The sequence below is a fragment of the Ursus maritimus genome, unplaced genomic scaffold, assembly GCF_017311325.1.
Source record: "Ursus maritimus isolate PB19 unplaced genomic scaffold, ASM1731132v1 scaffold_22, whole genome shotgun sequence".
Lineage (NCBI taxonomy): Eukaryota > Metazoa > Chordata > Mammalia > Carnivora > Ursidae > Ursus > Ursus maritimus.
The window spans coordinates 23,331,321-23,357,512 of NW_024424675.1; the positions used below are offsets into that span (position 1 = coordinate 23,331,321).

The 26,192-nt window shown below is 52.2% G+C and overlaps 1 protein-coding gene across 2 annotated transcripts; it reads left to right on the forward strand.

Annotated features, from left to right (window-relative positions):
• The first annotated feature begins 1,321 nt into the window (after nt 1–1,321).
• On the forward strand, nt 1,322–25,859 carry BPIFB1 (BPI fold containing family B member 1). Of its 2 annotated transcripts, XM_008703204.2 has the most exons (16): nt 1,323–1,734; nt 6,919–7,075; nt 8,200–8,341; nt 9,042–9,149; nt 10,257–10,406; nt 11,104–11,185; nt 14,529–14,592; nt 16,321–16,406; nt 17,390–17,569; nt 18,440–18,493; nt 18,976–19,134; nt 19,584–19,651; nt 20,184–20,229; nt 21,136–21,199; nt 22,139–22,215; nt 24,305–25,853. In XM_008703204.2, the coding sequence occupies exons 2-16, from the start codon at nt 6,961–6,963 to the stop codon at nt 24,335–24,337; spliced, it is 1,428 nt and encodes a 475-aa protein (XP_008701426.1). In that variant the 5' UTR covers nt 1,323–1,734; nt 6,919–6,960; the 3' UTR covers nt 24,338–25,853. The 2 variants fall into 2 exon arrangements, 1 of the variants encoding a protein (XP_008701426.1); XR_571601.2 differs by lacking the exon at nt 20,184–20,229 and having other exon boundaries at nt 1,322–1,734; nt 24,305–25,859.
• Nucleotides 25,860–26,192: the final 333 nt, after the last annotated feature.

Below are 26,192 nucleotides of genomic sequence, written 5' to 3' on the forward strand. Positions count from 1 at the left end.
CCACCTAAGTGAATTCTTCAAGGAGGCTTCCTTCTTGTCCTCTGAGAGAGTAACAGTGTGGAAGTCCTCCAGATTTTCACCTGTCCAGCCTGGCCATGTCCTCAGAGACCCACAGGACCATGGACGTCTCAGAAAAGGATGCTCCTGTCCCTGCTGCAGGTGAGGCGGTGGGCTGGGACAAAGGGGCGGGTCACAGGCTCCACAATCAGAAGTGGGTCCAAATCCTGACTCCACATTTTATGGCTGGGGACCTTGGGTACATCATTTCCCTTCTCCAAGAACCCCGCTCATCTGGAAAATGGGGGTGATAACACCCCTCTCTTCTCTGGGCCTCAGTTTGGTGATCTGTAGAATGGATGTGGTCTCCTCTACTTTGACACTTGCTGCATCTGTGTGTCTGGCTTTGATTTAACTCTCTTTGATTTCGCACTCCCTCCCCACCCCTAACCAAGGCTTCTATGGACTGGCTTAGAATAGGCAAGGGAGGAGAGGCTTGTGCTCATTCTCTCTCTCTCTCTCTCTCTCTCTCTCTCTTACACACACACACACACACACACACACACACACACACCCCTTTTCCCTCTCTCTTCGGCTGCATCCAGGGATGGAGGACAGGCAGAAAGGAGAGGAAAAGCGGGCAGATTTCCCTTGGCTGATAATATTGCAAGACGGCTCTCTAGTCTCTGGGGAGCCAAAAAATGTTTAGTGCTCTCATGGGCACCTTCCTGGGGATTTTCAAACCTTCCTGCCAGCCCTCTCAAGCTGCAACCCCAGACAAGGGCAGAGCTCTTCCAATGGCTGACCACCATGCCTGCCACCCCCAGCCCCTGGTTCTCTGAAACCCTATCCTCGTCTGTACAGGAGATGGTGTGGCAAAGGACTTAAAGCCCAGACCAGATTGCTGTCCTGCAGGGTCCTTGGAAAAACATACACACAAGTTTTGACCCTGTCCAGAGCCATAATTTTCCTCAGAAGCCACTCTGCCCATTATGACTTCAGCTCATCAGGCTCTTTCTCTCAGGCAAAAGCTAGAATACAGTCCATTTTATGCCCCAACTCCAGGGACATACCCCTGAAGCCCCTAAATGGTCCCTGGAAAGCCCCCTCCCACTAGGCCCACAGTAGGGTGCAAAAACCCCTGCTCTCATCACCAAGAGAGTGCGAGGAGGGACCACAGCTATAGCTGTCTCATAAGAAAATATCTTCACGGGGGCACCTGAGTGGCTCAGTCAGTTGGGTATCTGACCTCACTCTTGATCTCAGCTCAGGTTTTGACCTCAAGGTCAAGAGTTCAAGCCCCGCACTGGACTCTGTGCTGAGTGTGGTGCCTAATTAAAAAAAAAAAAAAATCTCCACAGACCTTCCTTCTTTGCCCACGATCCTTTATCAACTCGATCTGAGTCAGAAGCCTCTGCATGGCAGTCCCGAGGGTGGGGCAACCGGTTCTTGGCTACCTGCTTGCACTGTGGTCTGGCCCCTCTTCTTGGTATGTAGCATGATCTGTGAAACAGTGGTGCCTCAGACAACACTTGAGATTTCAGATTTGAGTGCCACTGAGGACACCCATCTGTGGCAGTGAGAGAGAAGGGCAAGAAGAGTCCTCTTTTAGCAAGGGTGGCCAGGAAAGACCTTTCCAAGGAAGGGACACTGACGCTGACACGTGGTGAATGAGGAGTCAGGCTGAGAGAAGAGCACTCTCCTGGAAGAAGGCTCAGCACGTGCAAAGGCCCTGAGGTAGGAGTGAGAGGAAAGAGGAGCAAAGTGATGAGAGATGAAGGCTGAGAGGGGGGCAGCACCCAACCATGCAGGACCTTGGAAAGCTTGCATTTTCATGCAAGAGCCACAGAGGACTTTGGAGGGTTTTAATAAGCAGACAAAGTCTAAGTCATGTTTCTAAAGTTAACTTGGGCTGTTGGGTGGAAAGTGGATTCTGGTAGGTGGGACTCAGGGTGGAAAGAGGGAGACCAGAGAGGGGACTGGAATGAATTGATGAATGCATGGGTGGGTGGGTGGATAAAGCGGACATCTCTCAAGGCAGAAGAGGATCCAAACCCCCAAAAGAGTAAATAGCTGGTGCCTTGGGGGCCCCCAGGAGGGCACAAAGACGTCAGGTGCAGGTGGGGCAAAGTCAGGCAGCTTTATGCAGACCCTACCTTCTGAATTAGACCTTGAAGATTAATGATGTTAATACTGCAATAATAATGGTAGTGTTTACCATTTACCGAATTCTCTGATGTCCCAAGTATTTCATATTATCTTATGTGACCCTGACAACAGTTCTGTTTTATAACTGAGGACACAGAGGCTCACAGAGAGAAAGCGATTTTCCCACTACCTCACAGTTGATGAACCCAAGAGCAAGGATTGAACCCATCTGTCAGACTCGGTGACTTCTCCCTATCTTGCTGCCCAGACAGGGCAAGACGGACGTTTCAGGGGAGTGAACAGGGCATTCCAGAATAGGACACAGCACAAGCAAGGCCCTGGGTGCTGGAAAGAGGTGGGGGTGGGACAAAAAGCCCCTCAGCAGTCTGATGGGGACACTGAGTGACACCGAGGACAGGGCTCTGCTGGCTCTGGGTTCCAAGGTGCGCCAGGCCAACAGAGAGTAGGTGTGCGTGTTGACCCCAGCAAGTCTATCAGGGCCAAGAGGCAGGAAGCAGGAGCTGACGCAGGCCCAGGCCCTGGCACCGGGCTCAGCTCTCCCACAGAGGGGCATTGTCCATGGGCAGCAGGCATAACCAGCTGGGGAGCCCAGCAGGGGGCATTCGCCCCTCTGGAGATGTGCCCAAGGGACTGGCAAGATCCCTAGCGGCAGGCCTCCCTGACTCCCAGAACATCTCATCTTTAGGTGTTTGGTACATTTTGCACGCATGGCAAAGGCTCTTGCTTTTTTCCTCTTGACAACTCCAGGAAGGGGATTCTGGCCAGGGCCGGGCCACACACTGAGGGGCCTCGGGACACTCACTGCCCCCTCCTGCCCCACTGCTCATGGAGACAGGATTCGGCAATGGCCCTCTCAGCTCTGAACCATCAGCCCAGCTTCTAGACTGGAGCAGAGCAGCAAGGATGACTCCCCAGATCATATCCGAAGGCCATGTTTGCCTCCCACTCTCCTGACACTGACCTGGAGTCACTGGGGGAAAGGACAGTGGGTGGAACTAGACAGATTGAGCCCAAGTCCCGGCTCTGGCAGCCCTGGCTGCGGGAGCTAGAGCAAGTCAGTCACCTCTCTGAGCCTCCGATGCCTTTGGGGACCCCGGGGTTGCTGACACCTGCCTCTGAGTGACTTGTGCAGGTTAACCGAGGCAAGATTTGCACCCAGGCAGCGGGTGATGGGGGTCCTGGGGGACCGCTCATTTGTTCCCTTGGTTCACAGTCATGCCTCATTACTCATTCGTTCCACGAATATTCACGGAGTTTCCTGAAGGCAGAGGCAAGGCAAAGTGGCTACTAATTATTGTAGAACGAATGTCTAAAAGCACTTGCCAAGTGTTCTGTGAGCTCACACCTCAGTTCATGCTCTCAGCAGCTGTGAGGGAGCAGCTACAATTATCCCCATTTTATAGACGAGGACATTGAGGCCCAGAGGGGGTGAAGTTATTTGCCCAGGGTCACACAGCAAAGTGACCCAAATGGGATTCAAACCTATTCTCTGGAGTGAATTAATTAATGGAGATGTGTATCCTTGGATGCATTTAGGGATAAGCGATGGGCAAAGCTACTACTTCCTCCTGCCAGGTCAATTATCTGGACTAAACTATGATCAGTACCCCTCTACAAAGGCCCACGCTATTACAAGCAGTAATCACAATAGCACGTACTCTGTGCCGGGACCTGTGCTCTAAGCATGTCCACTGTGTTCCTCTTAGCACACTGGTACGTAGGTGTTGCTATTATTCCCATTTCACAGATGAAAAACTGAGACTTGGAAAGGTTAGGGAATGTGCCCCAAGTCACACAGCATAGAAATTGTGGAGCTGGGACTTGAACCCAGACGGTCCCCGGGACCTCACGCACCTGCCAAGCTGTAGAGTCATCCCCAGATAGGTTTTGAGGTCCGAGTTCTGGTTTGAATCCTGACTCTGCCATTTGCTGGCCCTGCGAGGCAGGTTCCTCCATGGTAACTTTGGGATAATGATCCTGATCCTGGTGGGGATGAGGCTCCACTGACACGACCAACATAAAGCCTGGGGTGGCACCTGCCATATTGTAGATGCTTAATACATCGTCACTGCTACCGTCCCCATCGGCATCCCCCTGGGAGTGACTGTCCAGAAGGCAGGGAGCCCCTTCCACAGGCCACACTGTGCCCAGTCCGACTCCTCTGCCAGGTGCTCCCGCGCCCCGCCCACCCTTCCTGTCAGCCCAGACCCTTCTTTCTCCAAGTCCCAGGAAGCTGCCTCCAGGCAGGGATGTGGTTCACCAGAAGCCACAAATATTTACGTTGGAGACCTCAGCCCAGCCCAAGGCCTCAGCCCAAATGCAAAGGGTGACTTCTCAGACTGGGGTGTGCAGGATATAAGGCTAGACTTCCAGACCCACTGTCCAGGTGAGGAGAGGAGCAGACTGAGGACTCCGGCGTGTCCAGGTAAAAGTGTAGGAAAGGGGCTGAAAGCCTAGGGGACCAGGAAGGCTCTAAGCTGGAGACACCTGTTATAGTCAGGTCAAGAGCAAGGTGGAGGCTTGGCCCTGAGGTAAGGCCCCTTAGTCCACTAGGACCCTCTGAGGTCAGGACCAGAGGTAGAGAGGTGCTCAGCCCCCTCACCCAGAAGACCAGAGAACAGTGATGAAGGAATTGGACTGGCTGAGTCTTTCCCTGACCTGATCCCAGTGACATAAACCCACCCTCCGCACACCAATTGTTCTGTGCCCAGCCCATGCTGGGGTGATTCTGGGGACAAGAAGGAGTATCAGACTAACCTGACTGTCAAGTTATTCCCAGTATGGGCCAGTGTGGTACATGCTGTGCTCAAGGAAAGACCAGGGACATTGCGGTAAAGGGCAGTCAGGGAAGGCTTCCTGGAAGAGGTGGCATGTCAGTTGAGAAGACAAGCAGAAGTTGGCTGGAAAAAGGAAGAGAGAAAGGCATCCCATTATAAAGGGGACAGCATAAGGAAAGGCCAGGAGGTGAGATATGATTGGTGATTATGTATATGGTGCTTGGATTTGGGGAGGAGACACTTTTCCACAGGAGGGGATGCTACCATATTGTTGTCTCCCTGAGTAGCTCTGGTCAGAGGACAGAGTGGTGTGCAAAGATAACGAAAGGTAAACAGGGTCAAGGTGATTGAAAGAAAAAGATTATGGAGTGGGGGTGAGGGGCTTCCTGGCAGAAGAGCAGGGTGCTGGGCATTACCTCTGTCTTCTGGCTTTGACAGCAAGGTGGTTCCTTCTGACCCCAGTATTAGTGATACTAACTGTCATGATCATAATAACAGCTAACACTCATTGAGCTCTTATGGCTCATTTAATCCTCCCAACAACCCTGTGATATAAGTACTATAATTATCCCTTATTTTACAGATGAGAAAACTGAGGCTCAGAGTGGGTAAGTCATTGCCCCAGATCACACAGCAAATGGTAGAGGCAGGCCTCCAGCTGAGGCCCATGATATTTCTCCTGCACTCTTAGTCCCCATGGCCCAGACCTGCTCAGTGTAGCAGGCTCAGATTTCCCATTCTTCCAGGGCTCCCAGAGGCCGTTCATTCATTCAGCAACTGCGTATTTATTAAACAACCCACTGCGTGCCAAGCACTTTAGCAAGTGCCTGGGACACAATGGGGAGCAGCTAGACCCAACACACCCCTCTGGAGCTCACAGCACCGTCAGGGAGACAGATGTGGAACCATGATAGCCAGTGTCCCAGACAGCTCATGTTGCTCCTGCTGAGAGACACGTGTTATCCAGATGCCATGTTTATCCTTGGCAACAAGAAACCCACATGCTGAGCCAAGCAAGGGCTCAGGGTCTCCAGGTCAGCATCTTCCCTCCCTCCGAGCAGGACAGTCTGCAGGAGGCAGAAGCTTCCCTGGAGCTTGGAGGCTGAGCCAGGGTGTAAGCTGGAGAGCTCGAGACCAGCTTACAGGGGCTGACATTCTGCCTCATGGTGGGGACAGAGCAGCCAAGGAGCCAGAATCCCCCAAGGTCCTCTCCCAGGAGGCACAGGCACCCACAGCCCTCTTCCTCCCTCTGCCTTTCTCTCCTCGGCTCCAAGAAGCCACCTATTCCCTTCTCAGGCCCCTTAGTATCAGGCAAACAGCTTTCTGGCCACGTGGCGTCCTACCTGAATAGCCATTTCCCTCCTGCCTCCAAATGTCCTGTCCTGGGCAGACAGCAGCCCCCAAGGCACACTCAAGCGTAGTCCAGGGTCTCTGGCTGCAGGAGAGGCAAACCTTGACAGAGAAAGGGAAGTGTGGGCAGAGTTCTAAAGGATGAATAAGAGTCCAGCAGGCAGATAAGGAAGGGGAAGAGCACCACAGGAAGCAGGAAGAGTTAGGACAAAGGCAGATAACAGGACAGAACCGGGTATGTTCTGGGAACTTCAAGCAGTTTGGAATGATTGGAACTTTATCGAGCAAGACGGAACTAAGCAGGAGGTGAAGTTAGCTGAGGTTGGGCTATGGAGGGTTTTAAGTGCCAGACTCTATGAAGTAGGGCACTGCTTCATTATGCCCGTTTGCCGGATGAAAAAACTGAGGCCCGGAGAGGCTAAGCTGATGGTCCAAAGCCATACAACTAGCACCTAGCAGCAGAGACAGGACACAGACCCGGATGGTGGGGCTCCAGAGCCCACACTTTTAACCACTTCACTAAACAGCCTCTTCTGGGCTTTGTGCCCCAAGTCACCAGGCATGGTGGGCCTGCCCTTGACCTCTCTGCTCAGCTAACAGGCTCCTTCTCCTGTGTTCACCCCAGGTTCCTTCCCGTGTCTCCTGCTGCTCACCGATCCCCACAAAGATGGCCGGCCCATTCACCGTCACCCTTCTCTGTGGTTTGCTGGCAGCTACTTTGACTGGAGCCACCCTCAACCCCCCTGCAGTTCTTAGCCTCGGCCGAGAAATCATCAAAGAAAGTAAGTCTTGGGGCACCTCCTTCTCCTTCTCCTTCTCCCCACCGCCTAAAAGAAAAAAAAAAAAAAGCAAGTCCTGGTCACCCAGGCCTTGCCACCATAAGGCAAGTGGGCAGGTGGAACAGCCCTCCAAAGGAGGGAGGGAGTTCCCCATCACTGGGAGTGTGCAAGGCACAGCCGGGATCTTGGCTCCAGGGTGAGGCTCAAGTGGATGAGTTGTAAAGGCTGGGAGTGTCTACATCTCAAGAGTCCGTGATTCTAAGATCCTCCCTTCAATTCCATGATTCCACTGGGCCCCGTCCTCCTTTATGTCCCTCCAGAGCCTCCACTGACAAGGCTTAACATTTACAGGGAGGAATATTTAAAAGTCCCACCTCCATGACCACAGGGCAGACAAAAGGATGGCTTTGTTGCTGAGAGCCAGTAACACACCGGGACTCTGGGACATGGTAGGGGACACACACCCGGGCTGTCCTGCCAGAGGGTCGGGGGAGCTGGGGTATTTATACACCAATTCCCATCAGTCACGGGCTGAGGGCTGCTTCTGGAGCTGCTCGTGGAGCACCCAGCACTTCTGGCCTGCTCTTCACACAAGCCAAAGAGGCTCTGGCTGCCAGGGGAAGAGTCCAGCAGGGACCAGAACCCGGGACTCCCGGCTTCTCCGATCTCAGCTCAGCACCTGAGGCTCTCTGGACAACAGGCCCATAGGATGTGGGTGCCAGAGAGCTGTTAGCAAGTATGTTTCGGCAGCAACACAGCCCAACAAAGCTTTGTGGGTTCCCTGCCTCTCAGAGGGCTCCAGAGAGTTTGCTGCCGGCTGGTGGGAGGGATGCAGGCCCATATGCCAGTATTCCGGCAGCGCTCCCACAGAGGCTGGCAATGCTCAGAGGGGTGAATGGTCCCACCTATGCCCCCACCCTAGTCCTTATGTGAAAATGACCTATCTGGACCATCATCCTCAAAGCCACAGCTCCACAGCAGATGGTTGGGACGGAGCTATCGGTCCCCTGGCCTTATGTCCGGGTCCAGGTAGCCCTGGGTGATGCCCCCTTCCCGGCCTAAAGCCACTGCCAAGCCATCCGTCTCACCCCTCCCGCTGGACGCTAATCTCTGGGATCTGCCTCCAGGGCTGACACAGAAGCTGAATGACCACAATGCCATCGACATCCTCCAGCAGCTGCCACTGCTCAACAGCGTACGGGAGAGGCCAGCCGGGGGCATCCCCGTGCTAGGCAACGTGCTGAACTCCATCCTCAAGCACATCACCTGGTAAGCGGAGCAGGGCCACGCTGGGCTCCAGCTCCTCCCCCACCCTCTGCCCAGGACACACTTGGCACACTCGGTCGACCAGTCAACAAGCATCCGCTGCTGTCAGCTCTGCGCCTGACCAAGAAAAATAGATCAGAGTCCCTCCCTCAGAAGCTCCCAGAGGAGTTAGCAATAACCCTAAGAGAGTGACACAGGAACCCTAATGGGGTGACCCCAGAGGAAGGTTGCCTGGGGTAGAATGGTGAAGGGAAAAGTGACACTTCTCAGGGGAGGTGGCAGGTGACCCAGTGACTCCATGCTCACCAGGAGACAAGAAGAAAATGGCATTCCAGGGAGTGGGACCAGCCTGGGGAAGGCACAGGGGGGTGAGAGTCAATCAGAACGGCTGACACTCAACCCCAAGGAACTGAGAGGTCAGTGGGGCCGGTCACAGAGGGTCTTCCAAGTCAGCCCAAGGAGCTGGCATTTATCTCTTAAGTGGCAGGGAGCCATGGAAGCTTTTTTAGCAGTGGTGGAGGGGAGATATTTGGGGGCCAGACCATGCTGGGGAGGGGTCAGTGGACAGGGCTCAGGTGCAGCTGCCGGCTGGACACCCCTGGCTGGGCACCAGGGGAGACAGTGAAGAGTCAGTGGGCCAGTTTGGGGATGATATTCAGTTGAGCATGAGGCATGGATCTTATCTCTCCCATGTCCCATCCAGGCTGAAAGTCACCTCAGCCAACATCCTGCAGCTGCAGGTAGACCCCTCGGATGAAAGCCAGGGGCTGGCAGTCAAGATCCCCCTGGACATGGTGGCTGGACTCAACACGTGAGTGTCCCCTCAGTCAGATACTACGGGCCTGACAGGTTCAGTCATGCCTTGCCCCTTTTCTCCACGCAGGTATCTGGTAAAGAGAGTCCCAAGCAGAGGGAAGGGCAAGTGCAAAGGTCCTGAGGCAAAAGTCCTTTGCCCTGAGGCACTTGCTTTGTCCAAAGAATGGTAAAGAGAATAGGAGGGGGAAGAATGGTGGGAGGTGAGGTCCTTGTGGGGCCTTGTGGGCCAAGGTAAAGACCTGGCTTTTACTGAGTGAAATGGGAGGTTTCTAAGCAGAGGAGAGACATGACATGCTTGAACTTTTAAAGAATCCCTCTGCTGTGTTTGGAGGCAGAGAGGCCCTCCAGAAGCACCTGTTACAATTCGGGGCGGATGACGATGGCTTGTACTAGGTTTTGGAGGCAGGAAGGTGGTGAGAAGTGGTCAGATTCTGAAACATTTCAGAGGTAGGTAGAGGCAACAGGATTTCCTGATGGATTGAATGCCAGAGAAAGAGAGAGGTCAAGGCCGACTCCAAGGATTTTCCTGCGCAACTGGCAGGATGGAGTGGCCAGAAACGAAGACAGGAAAGATCATGAGAGGAGCAAGTTTGGGGAAGGAGCCTGAGTTCAGTGTGTGTGTGTGTGTGTGTGTGTGTGTGTGTGTGTGTGTGTGTTGCAGAGAGAGAGAGAGTTCGTGAGTGGGGGGTGATGGAGCAGAGGGAGAGAGAATCTGAAGCAGGCTCCACCCCCAGCTTGGAGCCCGACACAGGGCTCGATCTCACGACCCTGAAATCATGACCTGAGCCGAATCAAGAGTCTAATGCTTAACCAACTGAGTCACCCAGGCTCCCCCAGAGTTCACTTTTGTCCATGTTAAATTTGAGGGACCTGTAAGACCCTGGGTAAGGAGTTGGGTACGAGTTAGGAGCTGTTGACATAGACAGAAGATTTAAACCAGGACAGGAATCCAAACGTGAACCTGGTGGGCGGAAACCCGGGGGAGAAGAGGAGAGGCCATCAGAGGAGTTCGAGCTGGGAGGTGAGAGAACCAGAGCACTGAGACAGACAGCAGGTTTGCTCCGACCTGGGGCTGAGACAGTGCGGGCACGTCCACTCCCAGGCCCCTGGTCAAGACCATTGTGGAGTTACACATGGAAACAGAGGTGCAAGCCATCATCCGAGTGAACACCAGTGAGAGTGGCCACGCACACCTTGTCCTCGCCGACTGCTCCACCAGCGGGGGGACCCTGCGCATCAGCCTGCTGCATAAGTGAGTGTGGCCGCCTCCATGCCTGGGAGGGAAGCCGGGTGGTGATGGAGAACACTGAGGCCCAGAGACAGAAAGGGGCTGATCCCTCCTGACTCTTGAACTGAGGCTCCTTTCAGGGAATCTGAGATGCCAAAGAAAGTTCAAGACATCAAGAGCAGAAACAAGCATGGTGGGATTTCAGGCATCCTGCCAGGAAGTGGGGCAAACATTTGAAGGTTGAGAGGCGCCACATTCCTAGGGCCCCTCAAACCACCTCGGGCAGGCCTGAGTGGGGCCATGGGTCAAAGCATGCTTTGGAGTCAAGCAAATGCATTGCCTGCATTTACTGTCCTTGTGCTGCTGGCGAGTTGCGTCCCTGTGACTCAGCTTTGAGACTGCAGGGAGAGGACGAGATCAGGCTACAGCCACAGGCACTCCACACACGGGGCCTGGTGCTTCCCTCCACTTCTCCTTACCGGGAGAATGGGCAGAAATGCCAATGCCATCATCCCAGTCTCCAGCGCACATTGCGAAGGACACCTCCAGCTTCTACTCCCTGACAGCTCTCTGCAGATGGGGGTCTAGTCCCAGCCCTGTCTGGAGCAGGCTGTGTGATCTTGAGCCAGTGCCTCCTTCCCCTAGGATCTCTGTCTTCCCTTCTGTAAAACAGCATCATCTCTGACCTTCCGAATCTCTCTCCCCTTCTCCTCTCCGGAAGGGTCTCCTTCCTGGTCAACTCCTTAGCCAACAAGGTCATGAACCTCCTGGTGCCAGCCCTGCCCAAACTGGTGAAAACTCAGGTGAGCGGACTCAGGGCCTCTCCGGCCTGCAAAGATTGCTCCCCCTGTGGGGCTGGGGTGGAACTGCGAGCTGGTGCTCGGGGACCTGTGTCTCCCTGAGTGGGAAACTTCAGGGCCTGACCATTCTTTCAGTGGATCATTGAGGTGAAGGTCATGGAACTGCCAAAAGTCACCCAGGAGATCTTGAACAGTGATGTGCTGATAAATTATTAACAACTGACTCTGGGGAGGTCAAGTGGAAGGAACCCTGATTTGTAGCCCTTGCTGATTCTCTGGGGTAAACACGTGCTCCAAGGACAATTTCAAGCTACTCATGTGAGGTCACTGAGCAGTGGGTAAGAACGCACAGCAGCCCACTATTGTACGGCATTTCTGCCACACAAATGCAATTGACATAAATAACCTGGAGAGCAATAGAGAATAGTAAAATAGAACAAAATAATTAGGAAATAATGAGTTTTGAGTTCTCACTAGCTTTGCGTTTAGTATAACTTATTTAGTTGTAAGTTTATATAATTTAATTTTTCATAATGTCTGGGTATAGCACGTGGCTCAGAAATTCCTGAAAATTTAACACTTGGCCCTCACAAAGTGGTACGAGCTGGCTCTAGCATACCGCTGTCTCACATCAACCTGTCTTCAGGGGTCTGTCACCCACCAGGCCCTGCTGGATTTATTTTTCTGAGTCAATAAACACAAGTTAATCTCAATTTATATGTCCCTTATATGTCACAGATGAACCAGAACTGTAACCGTGACCATTGATTTCCACTGTAAATTCCAAGCACAGTGGGCCTCCTGGGGTTTGAAACGCCTTGTCAGATAACTGATGTTTTTTTATAATAAAACTTTCTTGAATTGGAAAGATGATATAATAACTCAGATGACTTTGGAGGAAAAGTGCCCGTAATCCTTCCACCCTAACTTGACAGCCTTTTTCTTTTGTACATATGTGCCTTCCAATCTCCACTCACATGCATTCATATTTGCATGCGGCTGTACTCAGTGTCAGTACGATTTGATTCCTTAAGTTATACCTATGTTCTACGCCACTGTATGAAATTCATAATTGTTGTAATAGCTGCATCATATTTAAGACTTGACTAAGCCATTCCAGAGAGACTTCTTAAAGGAATCTGAAAGGGAGGAATTCTGTAAAATTTGTCTTTTCTTACATGAGATATTTTTTCAGAATTTTTTTTCTATTTAAAGGTGGGAGTTTATTTATTTTAGAGAGAGACAGAGAGAATGTGAGAGCTCAGTCGGGAGGGGCAAGGGGAAAGGGAGAGAGAGAAACTCAAGCGGACTCCATACTGGATGCGGAGCCCGATGCAGGGCTCGATCTCCCAACTCCGAGATCATGACCTGAGTCGAAACCAAGAGTCCGACACTTAACCAACTGCGCCACCCAGGCGCCTCTAGAGGTGGGAGTTTCTTAAAGTAGGGCCCAGCTGGAAATTTTTCCCCAGCCTCCAGCTAAATCATATTTTAATTGGCATCATACTTTACTAGCTAAAAAATGTATTTACTACTAGAAAACAGACAATAAAAATGCTGTTTGAATAATATCTGTTTTTAAGGGTGCAAGTATGTGAGTATAATGAATGAGAGGAGAAACCTGGCGTTCCATTAATCACCATGGTTACCCACCATAGGTCAGTGGATTCAATACAATGGTCGTAAGCATATTTTACGTGAAATGCAGGGAAAGGGCACGCCATGTTTAAATCTGTCAGGAACCCATCTAGAAAATGCCAAAGCCCTTTTCAGTGGAAATATGTGTGTCCCAACCCTAGCTGCACATCAGAACCACCTGGGGAAGATTTTAAAAATCCTGATGGAGATTCCAATGTAACGGGGCTGGGGGGAATGTAGTATCCCAGAGAATTCCAGCGGGTTTCCCAGAGGATTCTAACGTGTAGTCAGCGTTGAGAGCCACTGGTGAAAGTGAGAGAAAGGGAATTGTGAGAGACGATGCCAAGGTTGCCAGTGACCCCCTCCCCACGAGGAACACGCTGGCCCTTGGCAGCCAATGCTGGGGGTCTCCGAGCGCAAGGCCTCCACGCCCCCTACGTTCTGGATTGGCAGAGCAGCTAGAAGCAGGGAATGGGTTTTTCATAGAAAAAGTTAAGTGTTCATAGAAAACTTTCATAGAAAAAATTTCTTGAAGTGCACTGTCCTTTCTCAAGAGTAGCAATGGGCGGTCAACCGGAAGATTCTTCCACTGGGGATATTGTATCTAAGACAAATGACAAAATCCCAGGGCACTGCCCTAGAAAATGGGCTACCTAGAGCAGAAAACAAGACTCTGGGTTTTGCTTTGTTTTGTTTTTTAAGATTTATTTATTTATTTGAGAGAGAGGGAGAGAGCATGAGCAGGAGGGGCTGTGGGGGAGGGTGAGAGAATCCCAACCAGAACCCACGCTGAGTGCTAAGCCCGACGAGGGGTTCGATCTCACGACTGTGGGATCACGACCTGAGCCAAAACCAAGAGTCGGCCGCTTAACGGACCACGCCAGCCAGGCGCCTGAGAACAAGACTCTTGAGACTCGGGAGCAAGTGAGTCAGAGGCTTAACGTCCTCCTTAAGCAAAACAGGCAAGGCCAGGGTTCTGTGAGGCCGGGGCTTCTTACCTTCCACAGTATTGACATTCGGGTCATAGAGATCTTTGTTGTAGGAGCTGTCCTGCACGCTGTGGCATGTGTAGTGGCATCCCTGGCCTCTAGCCACTAGATGCCAATAACACCTCCCCCAAGTTGTGACAACTAAGTGTCCCCAGATATTTCCAAATATCTCCTAGGCAACAGAATCAGCCCCTGCTGAGAACCGCTGGCAGTTGTAGGGGAAGAAGAGCTCAGTAGGCAAAGGAATGTGTTGGGAGCTAGAAACCCACAAAAGGCAAGAGATTGTTCACGAGTCTGGCTGGGTCTGCCTTGCCCGCCCCGTTCTAGAGTCTGGCGTAAAGAGGGAACTCAGTAATGACTAGTCGACTAAGTAAGTGAATGAAGAAATACATTCTCCATTTCCCTCTTATGGAAAACACGGGCTCTCGTGAACAGGACAAGGAGTCCGATGGAGAGGGCAGCAGGCCGGCAGGGGCACCCTGGGCATAGGGTAAGGGACAAGCCACTGCAAAAGAACCCAGGCAACGCTGGGGGCTGGGGTGGGCTCTGAATGCAGGGATGGATGTGGAGTGGACACAATACCAAGTCCTTGGTCCCATGGACAAAAGCCTGGCTGGCCATGGACGCAGGGGCTCAGGCTGGCTGGGCCGGGCACGGGTCACTGTGGGGCTGTGTTCTGGCCCCTCGATCGTGGAGCCTCTGCATTTGTGCCATTGCAGCTGTGTCCTGTGGTCAAGGCGGCCTTTGAGGATGCGCGTACGGACATCCTGCGCCTGGTGAGCGGTAGGTGCTCTGCTCTCTCCCACCTTTTTCCTTTACTGCTGAGCCAGCCTCCACACCCTGGCTCTGCCCAGGAGAGACCTCCCAAGTCAAGCCTGAGCAGCAACTTGGCCCAACAGCAAGCATCTATGAATCCCTCCCGAAGATGCGCAGACAGGAATTCACCACACCTGTGACTTCACAAGTACCTACTATGTGCAAGTTTCTATGTGAGTCAGATTTCCCAGTTCAAATCCCAGCTCTGCCATTGACGTGCTCTGTCACTTTGGGAAAGCCACTCCACCTCCTTATCCTCAGTTTCCTCATCTGTAAAATGGGGTTTCTATATCCCTACGTCACAAGATTGTTAGTGAGGATTAAAAATTTACGGGGAGGTTCCAGGCACATAGCAGGCGCTCTGCCCACACAGAGAAGTGCTTACAAACGGGAGTGGAATGGATGAAAGAATGAATGTGTGGATGAGACAGCAGTGATTGCGGGCTATTAGAGAAGAGAAAACAAGGGAAGAGGCAAGATACGCGCTCAGGAAGGAGGCCATTTCTCCCTCCCTGAGAATAGCAGAGATGGGAGAACTCAGGCTTCTGCCCTCATCTCACAACTGTGCTGTGGTCAGAGGTCTCAGAGTGGGAATTAGCAGGAAGAAGAAAATGCTACCATCCACTGTTTTGGGATCTGAAGAAGCTCACTCAGAGGGTGACCAGAGCAGAGGAAAAGAGGAGAATGGAATCAGTATGCAGTGAGCACCCAAAGAGCTCCGACTGGGCTGGGTCTCGCTGACTCCTCAAATAACTCCATGAAGTAGCCATCATCACCAAGAAAACTGAGGCTTAGAGAAATTAAGTCATTTGTTCAAGCTCACAGAGGAAATTAGTCATAGGAGAAGGCTTGAACCCAGTTCTGCAAGTTCCAGGTCTGGTGTAATTCAGACATAAGCCAAGTTAAACAGGTACCAGTCCTGTACGACCTATGATTTCTACCCCATTATAAGATGAGAAAATTGAGGTTCAGAGGTAGAAATAGAGTAGCCAAGGCTACTGGGACTCGAACAGAAGCCTGTCTGGCTCCTCTGCCCCTCAGGGGCAGAGCAGGAGGTCTCCTCAGGGGAGCAGGTGGTCCAAGGGTTCACTCCCTGCCTGTCCCTGAACCTACCTCTCTGCAGCCCTCCCCATTCCCCACCCAGCAGCCCGGGCAGGTAAGACTCCACTGCCACCTGGCGGCCAAGTGGGGAATCCTCAGGCGAGCGCAAACCATCCAGGGCACAGATGGGCATGCACCAGGTACTCTGTCCTGGTGAGGGGTGCAGATCCCAGTCCCCTGGAGGAGGGAGAGAGTTATAAACAGTAGTTCAGTCTTGTTCCGACTCAGGACCTTGGCATCGGACCGACTGGGCTCAAATCCGTTCACAATATCACCCTGAGCAACTCAGTTTGCTTTTCTGAGCCTGTTTCCCCATCTGTAAAATGGGGATAAAAACAGGACCCACCTCCTAAGGTTACTGTGAAGCCCAACTGAGTGTAAAGTTTAAGTGTAAAGGTTTAGCACAGCACGTGGCGCTTGACGGACGCTCAATAAATGTCATTCTCATCATCGTTCTCATTGTCAACATCGCTATTCCTTCTCCTCCCTACAACCCCCAGGCAATGATGCAGCTCCAGCCCAAAGCGGCCCCCAAAGCGCCCCATCCGATATTGCCCTCCTCCCTCACAGAACTTCCTTCTTGTCCCCGAGCAGTGCCCGTTTCCCTCGGCTCTGACCGCCTGGAGTTTGACGTTCTGTCTCCTGCCATCAAGGGTAACGTCATCCAGCTCGAGCTGGGGGTGAGTGTCATGGGACCTCAAGAGTAAAGTGGAGACATCACCGCCCTTCTCTGACTGCCCAGGACCAGACACCATGGGTCTGTTTCAGGGGAGAAAACACCACTCACAGTTAGGACACACAGACTGATTTAGGAACTCAGCGGGCCGAACGTGTCCCATGGACACCATCCTGGTGGAGGAACCCCAGCGGGTGGAATCCAAGGGCGACGCACAGAGCATCGGCCCCAGCAATCTGGCCTCTGCCTCTGGTTTCCCCAGTCAGAGCCCAGCGTATGCACTGGGACTCTTGGCCTTCCTCTCAGGCAACCTTGCCAAACCCCAAATATCTGATGACCTTGAAACAAGAGCCCAGGATCCAGACCCATCCCTGGAGATCGCACAGATCTGATGTCTCTCTGAGCTTCTCAACTCCCTGGCCGTGTGACTTTGAGCAAGTTCCGTCACTTCTCTGAGCCCCAGTTTCCTCACTTGTAAAATGTAGACAGTACTAGTCCCCAAGAGGAAGACGACGTGAGGCTGCACAGGGCTTGGCGGGCAGGAGGAGCCAGGAGCTGCTGTGCGGGGCCGCACGCTCATACTGGGGCTGGAGTCCTGAGGGACCAGGTGAACCTGGATAGCACAGTTTTCATGCATGCTTTAGGAAACCGCAGCAAACATTCTCATCAACTTTGTTGCAGTTTTGAAATTTCCCTTTATCCAAAGGGGTCGTGAGGTATATGAGAAGTCAAAACCTATATGCCAAAGAAGACATCAAAGTTTTTAAAAAATCAGAGATTAACTGAGGGGTGCTGGTGGAGTAGATGTTGCCGGCCACGTGAGCTCACTCACCACCTCAGGGAAGGCACTGAATTCCAGGCTAAGCGTCCTGTCAGCAAAGGCGCAAAGGGAAACAGGCTGAATGGTCTCATTTTCTTCTAGGTCATTATTGGGTAAGATATTGGAGGTCAAGTTCCCAGCCAGCTGTCTGCTTTGTGTCTTCTTAGGCCAAGTTGTTGGACCCCCGTGGAGACGTGACCAAGTGGTTCAACAAGTCTGCAATTTCCCTCACGGTGCCCTACCTGGACAGCACCCCCTTCAGCCTCACTGTGAGGCAGGATGTGGCGAACGCTGCAGTAGCTGTCTTGCTCCCTCCGGAGGAACTCGTGGTCCTGTTGGACTATGTGGTCAGTCTCGGCGTGAGAGGATGGGGCCCTCTCTGCTGCATCATGGGAATTTCCTGAATCAAGGGGGCTCAAGGACTGCCCTAAGCCTCTGACCAGTAATCCCCTGTCAGGCTCAGCTTAAATCCCTCCAGTAATAGAGAGCTCACTCCCTCCTCTAATGGACCCTGCCTCTGACATAGAGCTCTAAAGCTGCAAATTTCCTTGTAATATCCAGCGCCAGTCCTAGTTCTGCCCTCTGGAACCTGATACACCTGATTCCTCTACCAAATAACGGTCCCATTGAGCCAAAGGGCATCTCAGAGAGTGAGTGGTCCAAGGATAGCAGTCATGCCCCTGCTGTCCACTGTGGGACCCACGGCAGACATCACTAATCGATCAGGATCCTCCTTACTATTGAGCCTAGATGCCGACTCAGTCTCGGAATCCTTATCAACCCAGCACAGCAGACAACCACCACCAGTCAACTGGAGTGTGCTACCTCCTCCAGAGTCACCAATGGGGAAACTGAGGCCCAGAGGGGGAAGGGGTTGGCCCAAAGTTAGTGTGATGAGAGAAGGAGAATGGTCACCGGCAACCACATTCACAACTGGAGTTAAGAATTGGGTCACGTCTCCATGTCCTCGGGGAGCAGGGAGCTGCCCAAGACCCACAACCACCAACAACCCACAGGAAAAGTCCAGGCCAGTGAGGACCCCATGCCCTGCAGCAGTTGACACAGGAGCTGGCTTCCACCAGTGACAGTCATGGGGCCTGGACCATCAGGCCCACCCAGCTTTTCTGGGGTCCTGGGGATCCGGGCAGTGGGGCTGCTGGAGGTGTGTCTCCCCCCTCCCCTCCAGCTGACCTGCTCTGCCTTCCTCTCATCCTCAGCTTCCTGAGCTGGCCCGCCGGTTGAAGTCAAACATCAACGTGATCAGTGAACAGGTTGGTCCACTTGGCTTCTGCAGTTTGACAGGTATTTGCTGTAGTCTGTCCGCTGCCCCCTGGGGCGTCGAATACAGGTAGGACTGCTCTGTTTCCTTCTAGCACGGCCATCTGCTGCCCTCACAGAGGTTTCAGTCTATCAGGGCAAATGCGACCTGGATCAAGTACACAGATGATATTTCCGTTACAAGTGTGGTGACGAGGATAGATTCTAGGGGTTATGAGGGCATTCTGGGGCGCCTAATATAATCTAGGAAATGAGAGAGACCTTCCCTGAAAAGAAGGGTAATCCAGACAGAGGGAGAAGCAAAACCAAAGGCTGTGAGATGGGGACAACAATCCATTCCAGGACCAGAGGGAAGGACGGAGGCTGGAGCAGGAGAGGGAAGAGGGAGGCTAGGAAGGGGGACAGAGTGTACATGGGGCCTGTGGGCCATGGGGAGGCACTTGGGAGGCTTCATGCGGATCTGATGTCTTTCCAGGCTGCAAATCAGCTGGGGCCCACACAGATGGTGAAGATTGTAACTCAGGGGACCCCAGAGCTCCTTCTGGACCAAGGCAGTGCAAAGGTGGCCCAGTTGATCGTGCTGGAAGTATTCGCCACCAATGAAGCCCACCGCCCCTTCTTTACCCTGGGCATCGTGAGTTCAACTGTCTGTGGCATGAGCAGCAACCAGGGGGACCCTCCTGTTCACTGTTCCTGTTCCCCCCTCTTGCTTTGCTAACCGCTTCCACCACCCTTGTCACCCAGTTGGAGGCCCAGCTCTGGTCCTGTGACTTTATTAGTTAGGGTCTTCGGGCAGACACTTAATTCACATGCACAGAAGGAATTGTATTTGCTCATATAACTGAGACGTCCAGATGGTCTAGCTTCAAAAATGGCTGGATCCAGTCAATGTCATCTTCACTCTTCTCTTCCCGTCTGGCACAACTTTGTTTTGCTATGTACTGCCTTCATCCTCAGATTATCCCCTCATGGAAGTGCCCCAAGCTGATAATATCCTATCAGGTTGGCAACATCAGCTGGAAGAGCATTTTTCCCCCTATGCTTGACACAACCCCTAAAAGAAATGGGCTTCTCTCATTGCAGGAAGCCAGCTCAGAAGCCCAGTTTTACACCAAAGATGACCGACTTATGCTCAACTTAAATGAAATCAGGTAAACATGTTAATCATTGTCTCACCTTTTGACCAGTGGATTGCTTTAAACACCCAGTGTTTGAACCTCCGGGGTAGGGGCATGGAATAAAGGCTACTCCGGGATGTGCAGAAAGGTGACCTAGCCTGGACTGTCCCACTTCGGGGACCAAATATCAGAGAAAGGGAAGGAAAGAAGAGTTGCTTTGCAGCAGCTGTGGGACAGGCTGACCCACGGGAACAGCGTGGCCAGCACCATCCCCTCAGCCCATCCTGCACAACTCCAAGACCGTGGCAGTGACCGTCAAGCCCAGATGCTGACCCCCATGAGCCCAGCCTGGAAGCACAGTGCTCCAGCTGCCTTTTGCACCTCTGCCCACTTTCTCCCCACATCCCGCAGCCCTCCTGCTACCCCAAAGGGAGTTCAGGGGGTGCAAACTGGAGCCTCTTGGGACAAATCAAACCCTACGTAGTAGGTGCTCCATAAATAGTTGTTGAAAGAATGAATGAATGTGCCTCTGAGAGGCCATTCTCAAGGGCATCTTCTGTTGCAGCTCTGATCGGATCCACTTGATGAACTCAGGCATTGGCCTGTTCAACGTGAGTATTAATAGATTGTCCCTGGGGCACAGGGGACAGTGCAGGACGGTCCATTTAAAAAAGAGAGATGTTGACCAAGATCTGCTTGGAACAATGTCGCCATAGGCAGCCCCATGGTGGACTGGCCAGCCTCCACATTATCAGCCACAAAGTCCAACCTCCCCGCTCTGGTGTTTACTGGGCACCTACTGTATGCAGATGCAGCTGAGCACACGTGCATACTCACAAATACACAGATACGCATTCACTTTTCTTCTGTAACATTTTGATTCTTAATTAGAAAACAAATCCCTTCTTTTTGCAATCTCATTTTGCTCACGAGACTCATCTCAGTGGCCCTGGACAACCCCTTCCCTCTGCTCCTCTGTTTCCCCAGCTGAGTCAGAGTGGATCAGAGATCTCAAACTGGCTGCATCCTGTCTTCTGCCATGTTTTGTTTTGGTTTGGTTTTTGGTCCACATGTTTTGGTTATTTTATTTCATTTTATTTTATTTTATTTTATTTATTTTTTGGCTAATTTTTAAGTGGAGAGGTTCCCACATGAAAATCAGAACTTTGACTTCACTGGAGAAGTCAAAACTCAGGAAGCAGGGTGAAATTCCCTCAGGGCAAATTCAGCTGGAACGTAGCAGTGGAGCCCCTGGGGGTGGCATCCCTCCAATGCTCACATACACACACACACACGCACACACACACACGCGCACGCACACTGGGACCCAGGGCCCAGCTGGATTTGTACTGCCCTGTCTGGTCCTGGGAACCCTCAGAGCTCTGACTGGCAGGAGCCTGGGATTCCAGCATCTCCCCTGGCTGCCCTGGCCATGGGGTGGGGCTGTACCCATATTAGGAATGGCTTGGGGGACTTTGGATCCTCCGCCAGGGTAACAAGGCCCCTCTCTTTCACAGCCTGAACTTCTGAAAAACATCACCACTGAGATCCTCGTCTCTGTCCTACTGCCGAACGAGAACGGTGCGTCCCTTTGCTCTCCATCCCCCATTCCCCAGGGTTTTGATGGTGGGTGCTTCACTCCTCCAGCCTGCATCTCACTTTCCATCCACCCTCAGAGTCTACTTCAAATTCTCCCTCCTCCAGGAAGGCTTCCTGGTCGCCCAACTAGAAATGACCTCTTCCGTCTCCAACTTCCCAGGCCAGTTCCTTTACTAGTGCCAGAACCTAGGCGTGCAAAGCTGAACCAGGCAACGCCCCTGCCTCACAGGGCTGACGGCAGGAGAGAGACAGAGGTGTAAACAGACAACTAGAGTACACTCGAGGGGCCTCGGGTAGATCTGGTTCAAGTGCTGATTCCCCTGCTTGTTGGCTGCCTGGCCTGGAACAAGCTGCCTTATGATCCTAACTCAGTTTCTCCATCTGTAAAATGGGAAAATAAAAGTACCTTCCTCCGACGCATAAAGGAGACAATGTTTATAAAGGGCTGAAGGAGGGGCCTGACCCACAGTTGGGTCTCAACCTCTCTTAACTGTTGCTGATGTTGCCTTGTTGTTTTTGTTACTAGTGGAGGAAGCTGAGAGAAATGGTAGAATACTCTAGTTAAGCCTCAGGTTATGGGGGTGGGGAGAATGAGTAACCTATGACAACTACATCATTTTCGCTCTTTATTTTATTAGAGTAGGAAATCTCAATGTATAGACACCTCCGTTGTGAATGACAGGAGCCCCTGATGGTTCTTTAGCAGAAGTGTGAGAGGACGTGAGGGGTGCCCTTGGGGGCCGCCAGCAGCTGGTGCTGGAAGCATGGGGCAGGGAGATGAGGCTGGGGGGTGCTGCGGCCACAGGGCAGGTGAGCAGAGGCAAGAGGGACAGTCCGAACTGGGTGTGCCAGGCCCCAAGTTCCCTGCCCAGGGCTGCTCAACCCAAGCCCAGCAGTCTCTGACCACGTTGATTATTTCAGGCAAATTAAGATCCGGGATCCAGATACCATTGGTGAAGGCCTGGGGATTCGAGGAAGCTTCATCCTTTCTCACCAAGGTGAGTGGGGTTAAACATTCTGCCCCAGGGAGGGCACAGTTGCTGGGGGGAGTCCTGGGCTGGGAGGCGGGGCCTGTACTCCAATGCTGATTCTGCCGGTCACTCATGGGGGGCCTGGGACCAGCCCCTTCTTTTCTCTGGGCCTCCCTTCCTCATCTGTAAGAGTAAGAGGACGACTGTCCTAGCCTGGGGAGCATGTGCCTCCAGCTCTCTCCACTCTACCTGTTATTCATTCATTCACTTGTTTCTTCATTCAGTAGGGCCTGGCACACGGTAAGTGCTCAGGAGACGCTCCCTGACAGCTGCTGGGGGGGGGGGGGCTGTGGCAGCATCACTCCCACCCTCAAATATTAGCATTAATAATACTGAGTAGCCCAGCATCGTTTCGTGCCACCGAACAGCATGTTGTTCAGTCTTCACACCCATCCATGTGGCAGATCCTGCCTGTAATCTCCATTTTACAGATAGGGAAACTGAGACTCAAAAATGGCAAATCCATTTCCAAGGACACGCATGCAGTAGGTGGCAAAGTTGGGATTTGCACTCCGCACCTGCCTTTGCAACGCCTGCTTTGGGCCCCAACTTCTGCAGGGGCCAATGACGGGGAGGTGGGCCCGTCTCAGTCAGCCAGCCAGCAGGCATTTCCTAAGCACCTAGCGTGTACCAGGCACTGAGCACGACAGTGAACAAAACCCCTACCTTCTTGGAGTTTCTAGTCCACTCTACGTGGCGGAGACATTGAAAGCAGAATTGTTTAGAATGAAGAAAACCCACAGGCGATTGCCTACCCTTCCATGGCCAAGGTGTCCAACCCAAGGCCAGAAGGCACTTTTGGCCAAACCTTTAACTTGCATTAGTCCTGATTTGCCCAAAGCTGTAGATTGGTATCACTGACTTCCTGAGTTGTTTCATTCTGGAGAAATTCAGAGAGGAAAGGAAGTCTCAAAAATGCCTCCCCATGCCCTGAGGTCACATTTGGTGGAAGGGTAGGAGGCTTTGTTAACTAGTTTCAAAGGCAAGTTGACATATGACTTACTATCAGTGGCCCACCCTTCAGCTGGCTGTGATGGAGAATAATGAGAACAGTGCCGTGGACAGTACAGAGAGAGGCTGAAAGTCAAGACTCAGGAACCGGAGGACCCGTGCAGTCCCGGCTCTGCCGCTCTCTAGCCATGAGCTCAGGCAGGTCCTCTGGCCTGAGCCCAGCTTCCTCCTCCATAAAACCCAGCAGATGGATGAACACACGGGTCATACACTAATGGACTACAGTACAATGATCCACTTATAATATAAGCAGTTCATCTAAAATACGTATTACACTCGATTCATGTTGCATAAACAAGTGTCTGTAAACTGGGTGGCTACCGCTTGGTTTATTTCCCATCTCTCTTATTAAGGGACATTTATCTACTTTCATTTTTTTTTTTTTTTTTTTTTAGTCAGCTTGCATTGCATAATCCATCATTTGCACTTTGGGTTGGAAAGGTATTGTGTCATTCTTTGGATCTGTTTCCAAGTTTCCCGTTTTGCTCTATTCATTTATTTTCAGCTAGCAGCCCATTGCTTTCCTTTTATAGCTTTGTAACATATATTTTAAAAGCTAGCTGAAGGAATGAATAAATGGACAGATGTGAGATAAAGCAAGTATGGTTTAGAAAGAGCTAATGGTAGAATCTAGGTGCTGAGTATACAAGTGGTCACTGGAAAATTCTTTCCACTTCGCTCTCTGTTTAAAAATTATCACACTAAAATATTGGGGGAAATCTAATAGGTTAAGTTCCTTGAATCACACTTAGGATCTGCATTTTATGAAACTTCTTGGGGAGTTTTGGTGATCACCTGGGCTTGGGGACAATGGTCCTACACAATCCCATACTCTGCATGCAGATATTTTCCCTGTACCCCAGGCCCTGCACGGCATCACTGTTCACACACAGACTCTACTCCTCTGATCCTTCCAAGAATTCTGTGCGAGTGAGTGCAGAGTCGTGGTCCCCAGTGCCAGGGCCACCCTGTGGAGGACCAGCAGCATAAACCACATCAAGGCGGGAGGTAAAACACTGAATTGACTTTTTTCTTCCAACTCCAGGATTCCCTTGTGGTCACCCCAGCCTCCTCGTAGAGCCCTGGACTGCTCTCCTCTCTCCCATGAAGGCTTGGATGGTGGCCATCCAGGGTAGGCTGGGTCCCAGAGGGAGTATGGAACCAGCTCTGTAGACTGTCTCTCTCTGCAATAAATAAAGACTTGTCTGTGACCCCTACAGTCTGGAGTCTATCCTTGTCCTAACTCAGGAGTCATCTTGGCTCTGGCAGGCTTGGGAACTGGACATCCCAGCCACATCTGGGTCCTGAGTAGGCCCCTCTGAGACAATTGGGCCAAGCCCGCGCTATGTCTGGCCCATCTACGGACTGTATATGGATAATGTCCAGGGTCATGGCTGCCTCTCCGGGCTTCGGGAATAACAAAGCCAGTTACGCCCCCCTCCCTTCTGTGTCAGCCTCAGTAGCACCTACGGTGGGACAACCTCTCTGGTGGGGGCACATGTTTTGTTGACCCAGATAATGTGCTGACTTGAGGGATCTCTGAACAGGGTGACTCTGGAGGCACATGAACTCGGCTTTCAGTTCTGGGTTGACCCTCGGATGTGGCTTCCCTTCTATGGGCCTCTGTTTCCTTCTCTATAAAATGGGGACAATCATAGTCCCCATGTTGGAGGGGGCGGGGGGATGAGGATGAAATGAGAGAGAAGGGTTCCTGACACATGGGAGGTACCCAGACAATGTCATCTGTGGGTGATGTCATTGTCACTGTTGTTACCTGGCCTTCAGGATGTTGGGCCTTATCACTAAAGGCCCTTCCCACTTGGACAGTGTGTGACGGCCATTGTCTCCTGGCCTCCTTGATGTCAGCAGGTTCAGGACAAACAACGGGGCCCCTGTTCTCCAGACTCCAGGCCTGCTTCAGTACATAGAGCCCTTCAGTTACACAAGGGACCACAGGAAGGGACAGGTGGGTGTTTCAGGAAAAGGCATGACCCAACTTCAGGTCACAAACGGGCATAAGAACAAGTTACAGCCTGGGAATGCAGCCAGGAAGACATGGGCTAGGCCGAGATGGACAGAGAAGGACAGGACAAGTCCCTGCATGAGGTGCGTACATAGGGTCAGCAAACACTTATGGGGCCAGGCCCCACGGGACAGTTTCCCCACATATCCTCGACTCCCAGACACACGTTGCCCTCTACATCCCCACATATCACATTCCATTATTTTCCTAAATCATAACTGAAAAGTCTGGATTTGAACCCTCTCTCACCATGAAGATGAGAAAGCCAATGTCCCCCTTGTCAGTGGCAGGTCCCTTCTGGCTCCCTAGGGTTGCATGAGGATCTCGGGGGAAGGGGCGCTTTTAAGAGCCTAGAAGATGAGGCAGGGCCTCTAGTCTTTGGTTCCATCTGGTCCCAGTGATGGGATGTCTGTCCCACCCCACGACCCTGTTAGAGGCCAGAGGCTCCAACACCCAGCCAAATTGGGGCACTTCTCCAAAACAGCCGTGGCTCCTAGGTTCCAGCCACCCATGAGCTCTTCCTGGAGGAGAAGCATCCCAGAGGCTGGTGGGTAAATAACCTGTTTCCTCACTCATTGGGGCAGGGGAGCAACTCCACCCTGGTTCCCACAGGGCCCCATGGGACCAAGCCCACGGGGGTCACTGCTTACTAATACATCTTTACGGGCTGGCTCCTTCCCCGCCTCTTTCCCCCTCCACTGGGATCACCTCTCAGATCCACTCCCTGCGGGCGGCGTTAATGGAGTCCGCGCTGACACTCACAATGGGGGCACCAGGGTTCCCACGTAAAAGGACTCTTGCACACCCAATTTCCCTTTCACTGGGTAGCCAGTCCCTTCTCTGGGCCCTGATTTCAAATCCTACTTTTGCCACGGCAGACTAGCTATGTGACTTTGAGCAGATCACTTAA

Excerpts from the sequence above, each read along its gene's own strand:
- BPIFB1 (XM_008703204.2), top strand. The coding sequence starts at position 6,961 with ATGGCCGGCCCATTCACCGTCACCCTTCTCTGTGGTTTGCTGGCAGCT. Across the intron at positions 9,150-10,256 it reads ATGGTGGCTGGACTCAACAC|GCCCCTGGTCAAGACCATTG; the intron begins GTGAGTGTCCCC and ends GTCCACTCCCAG. Across the intron at positions 19,652-20,183 it reads CTCAACTTAAATGAAATCAG|CTCTGATCGGATCCACTTGA; the intron begins GTAAACATGTTA and ends CTTCTGTTGCAG.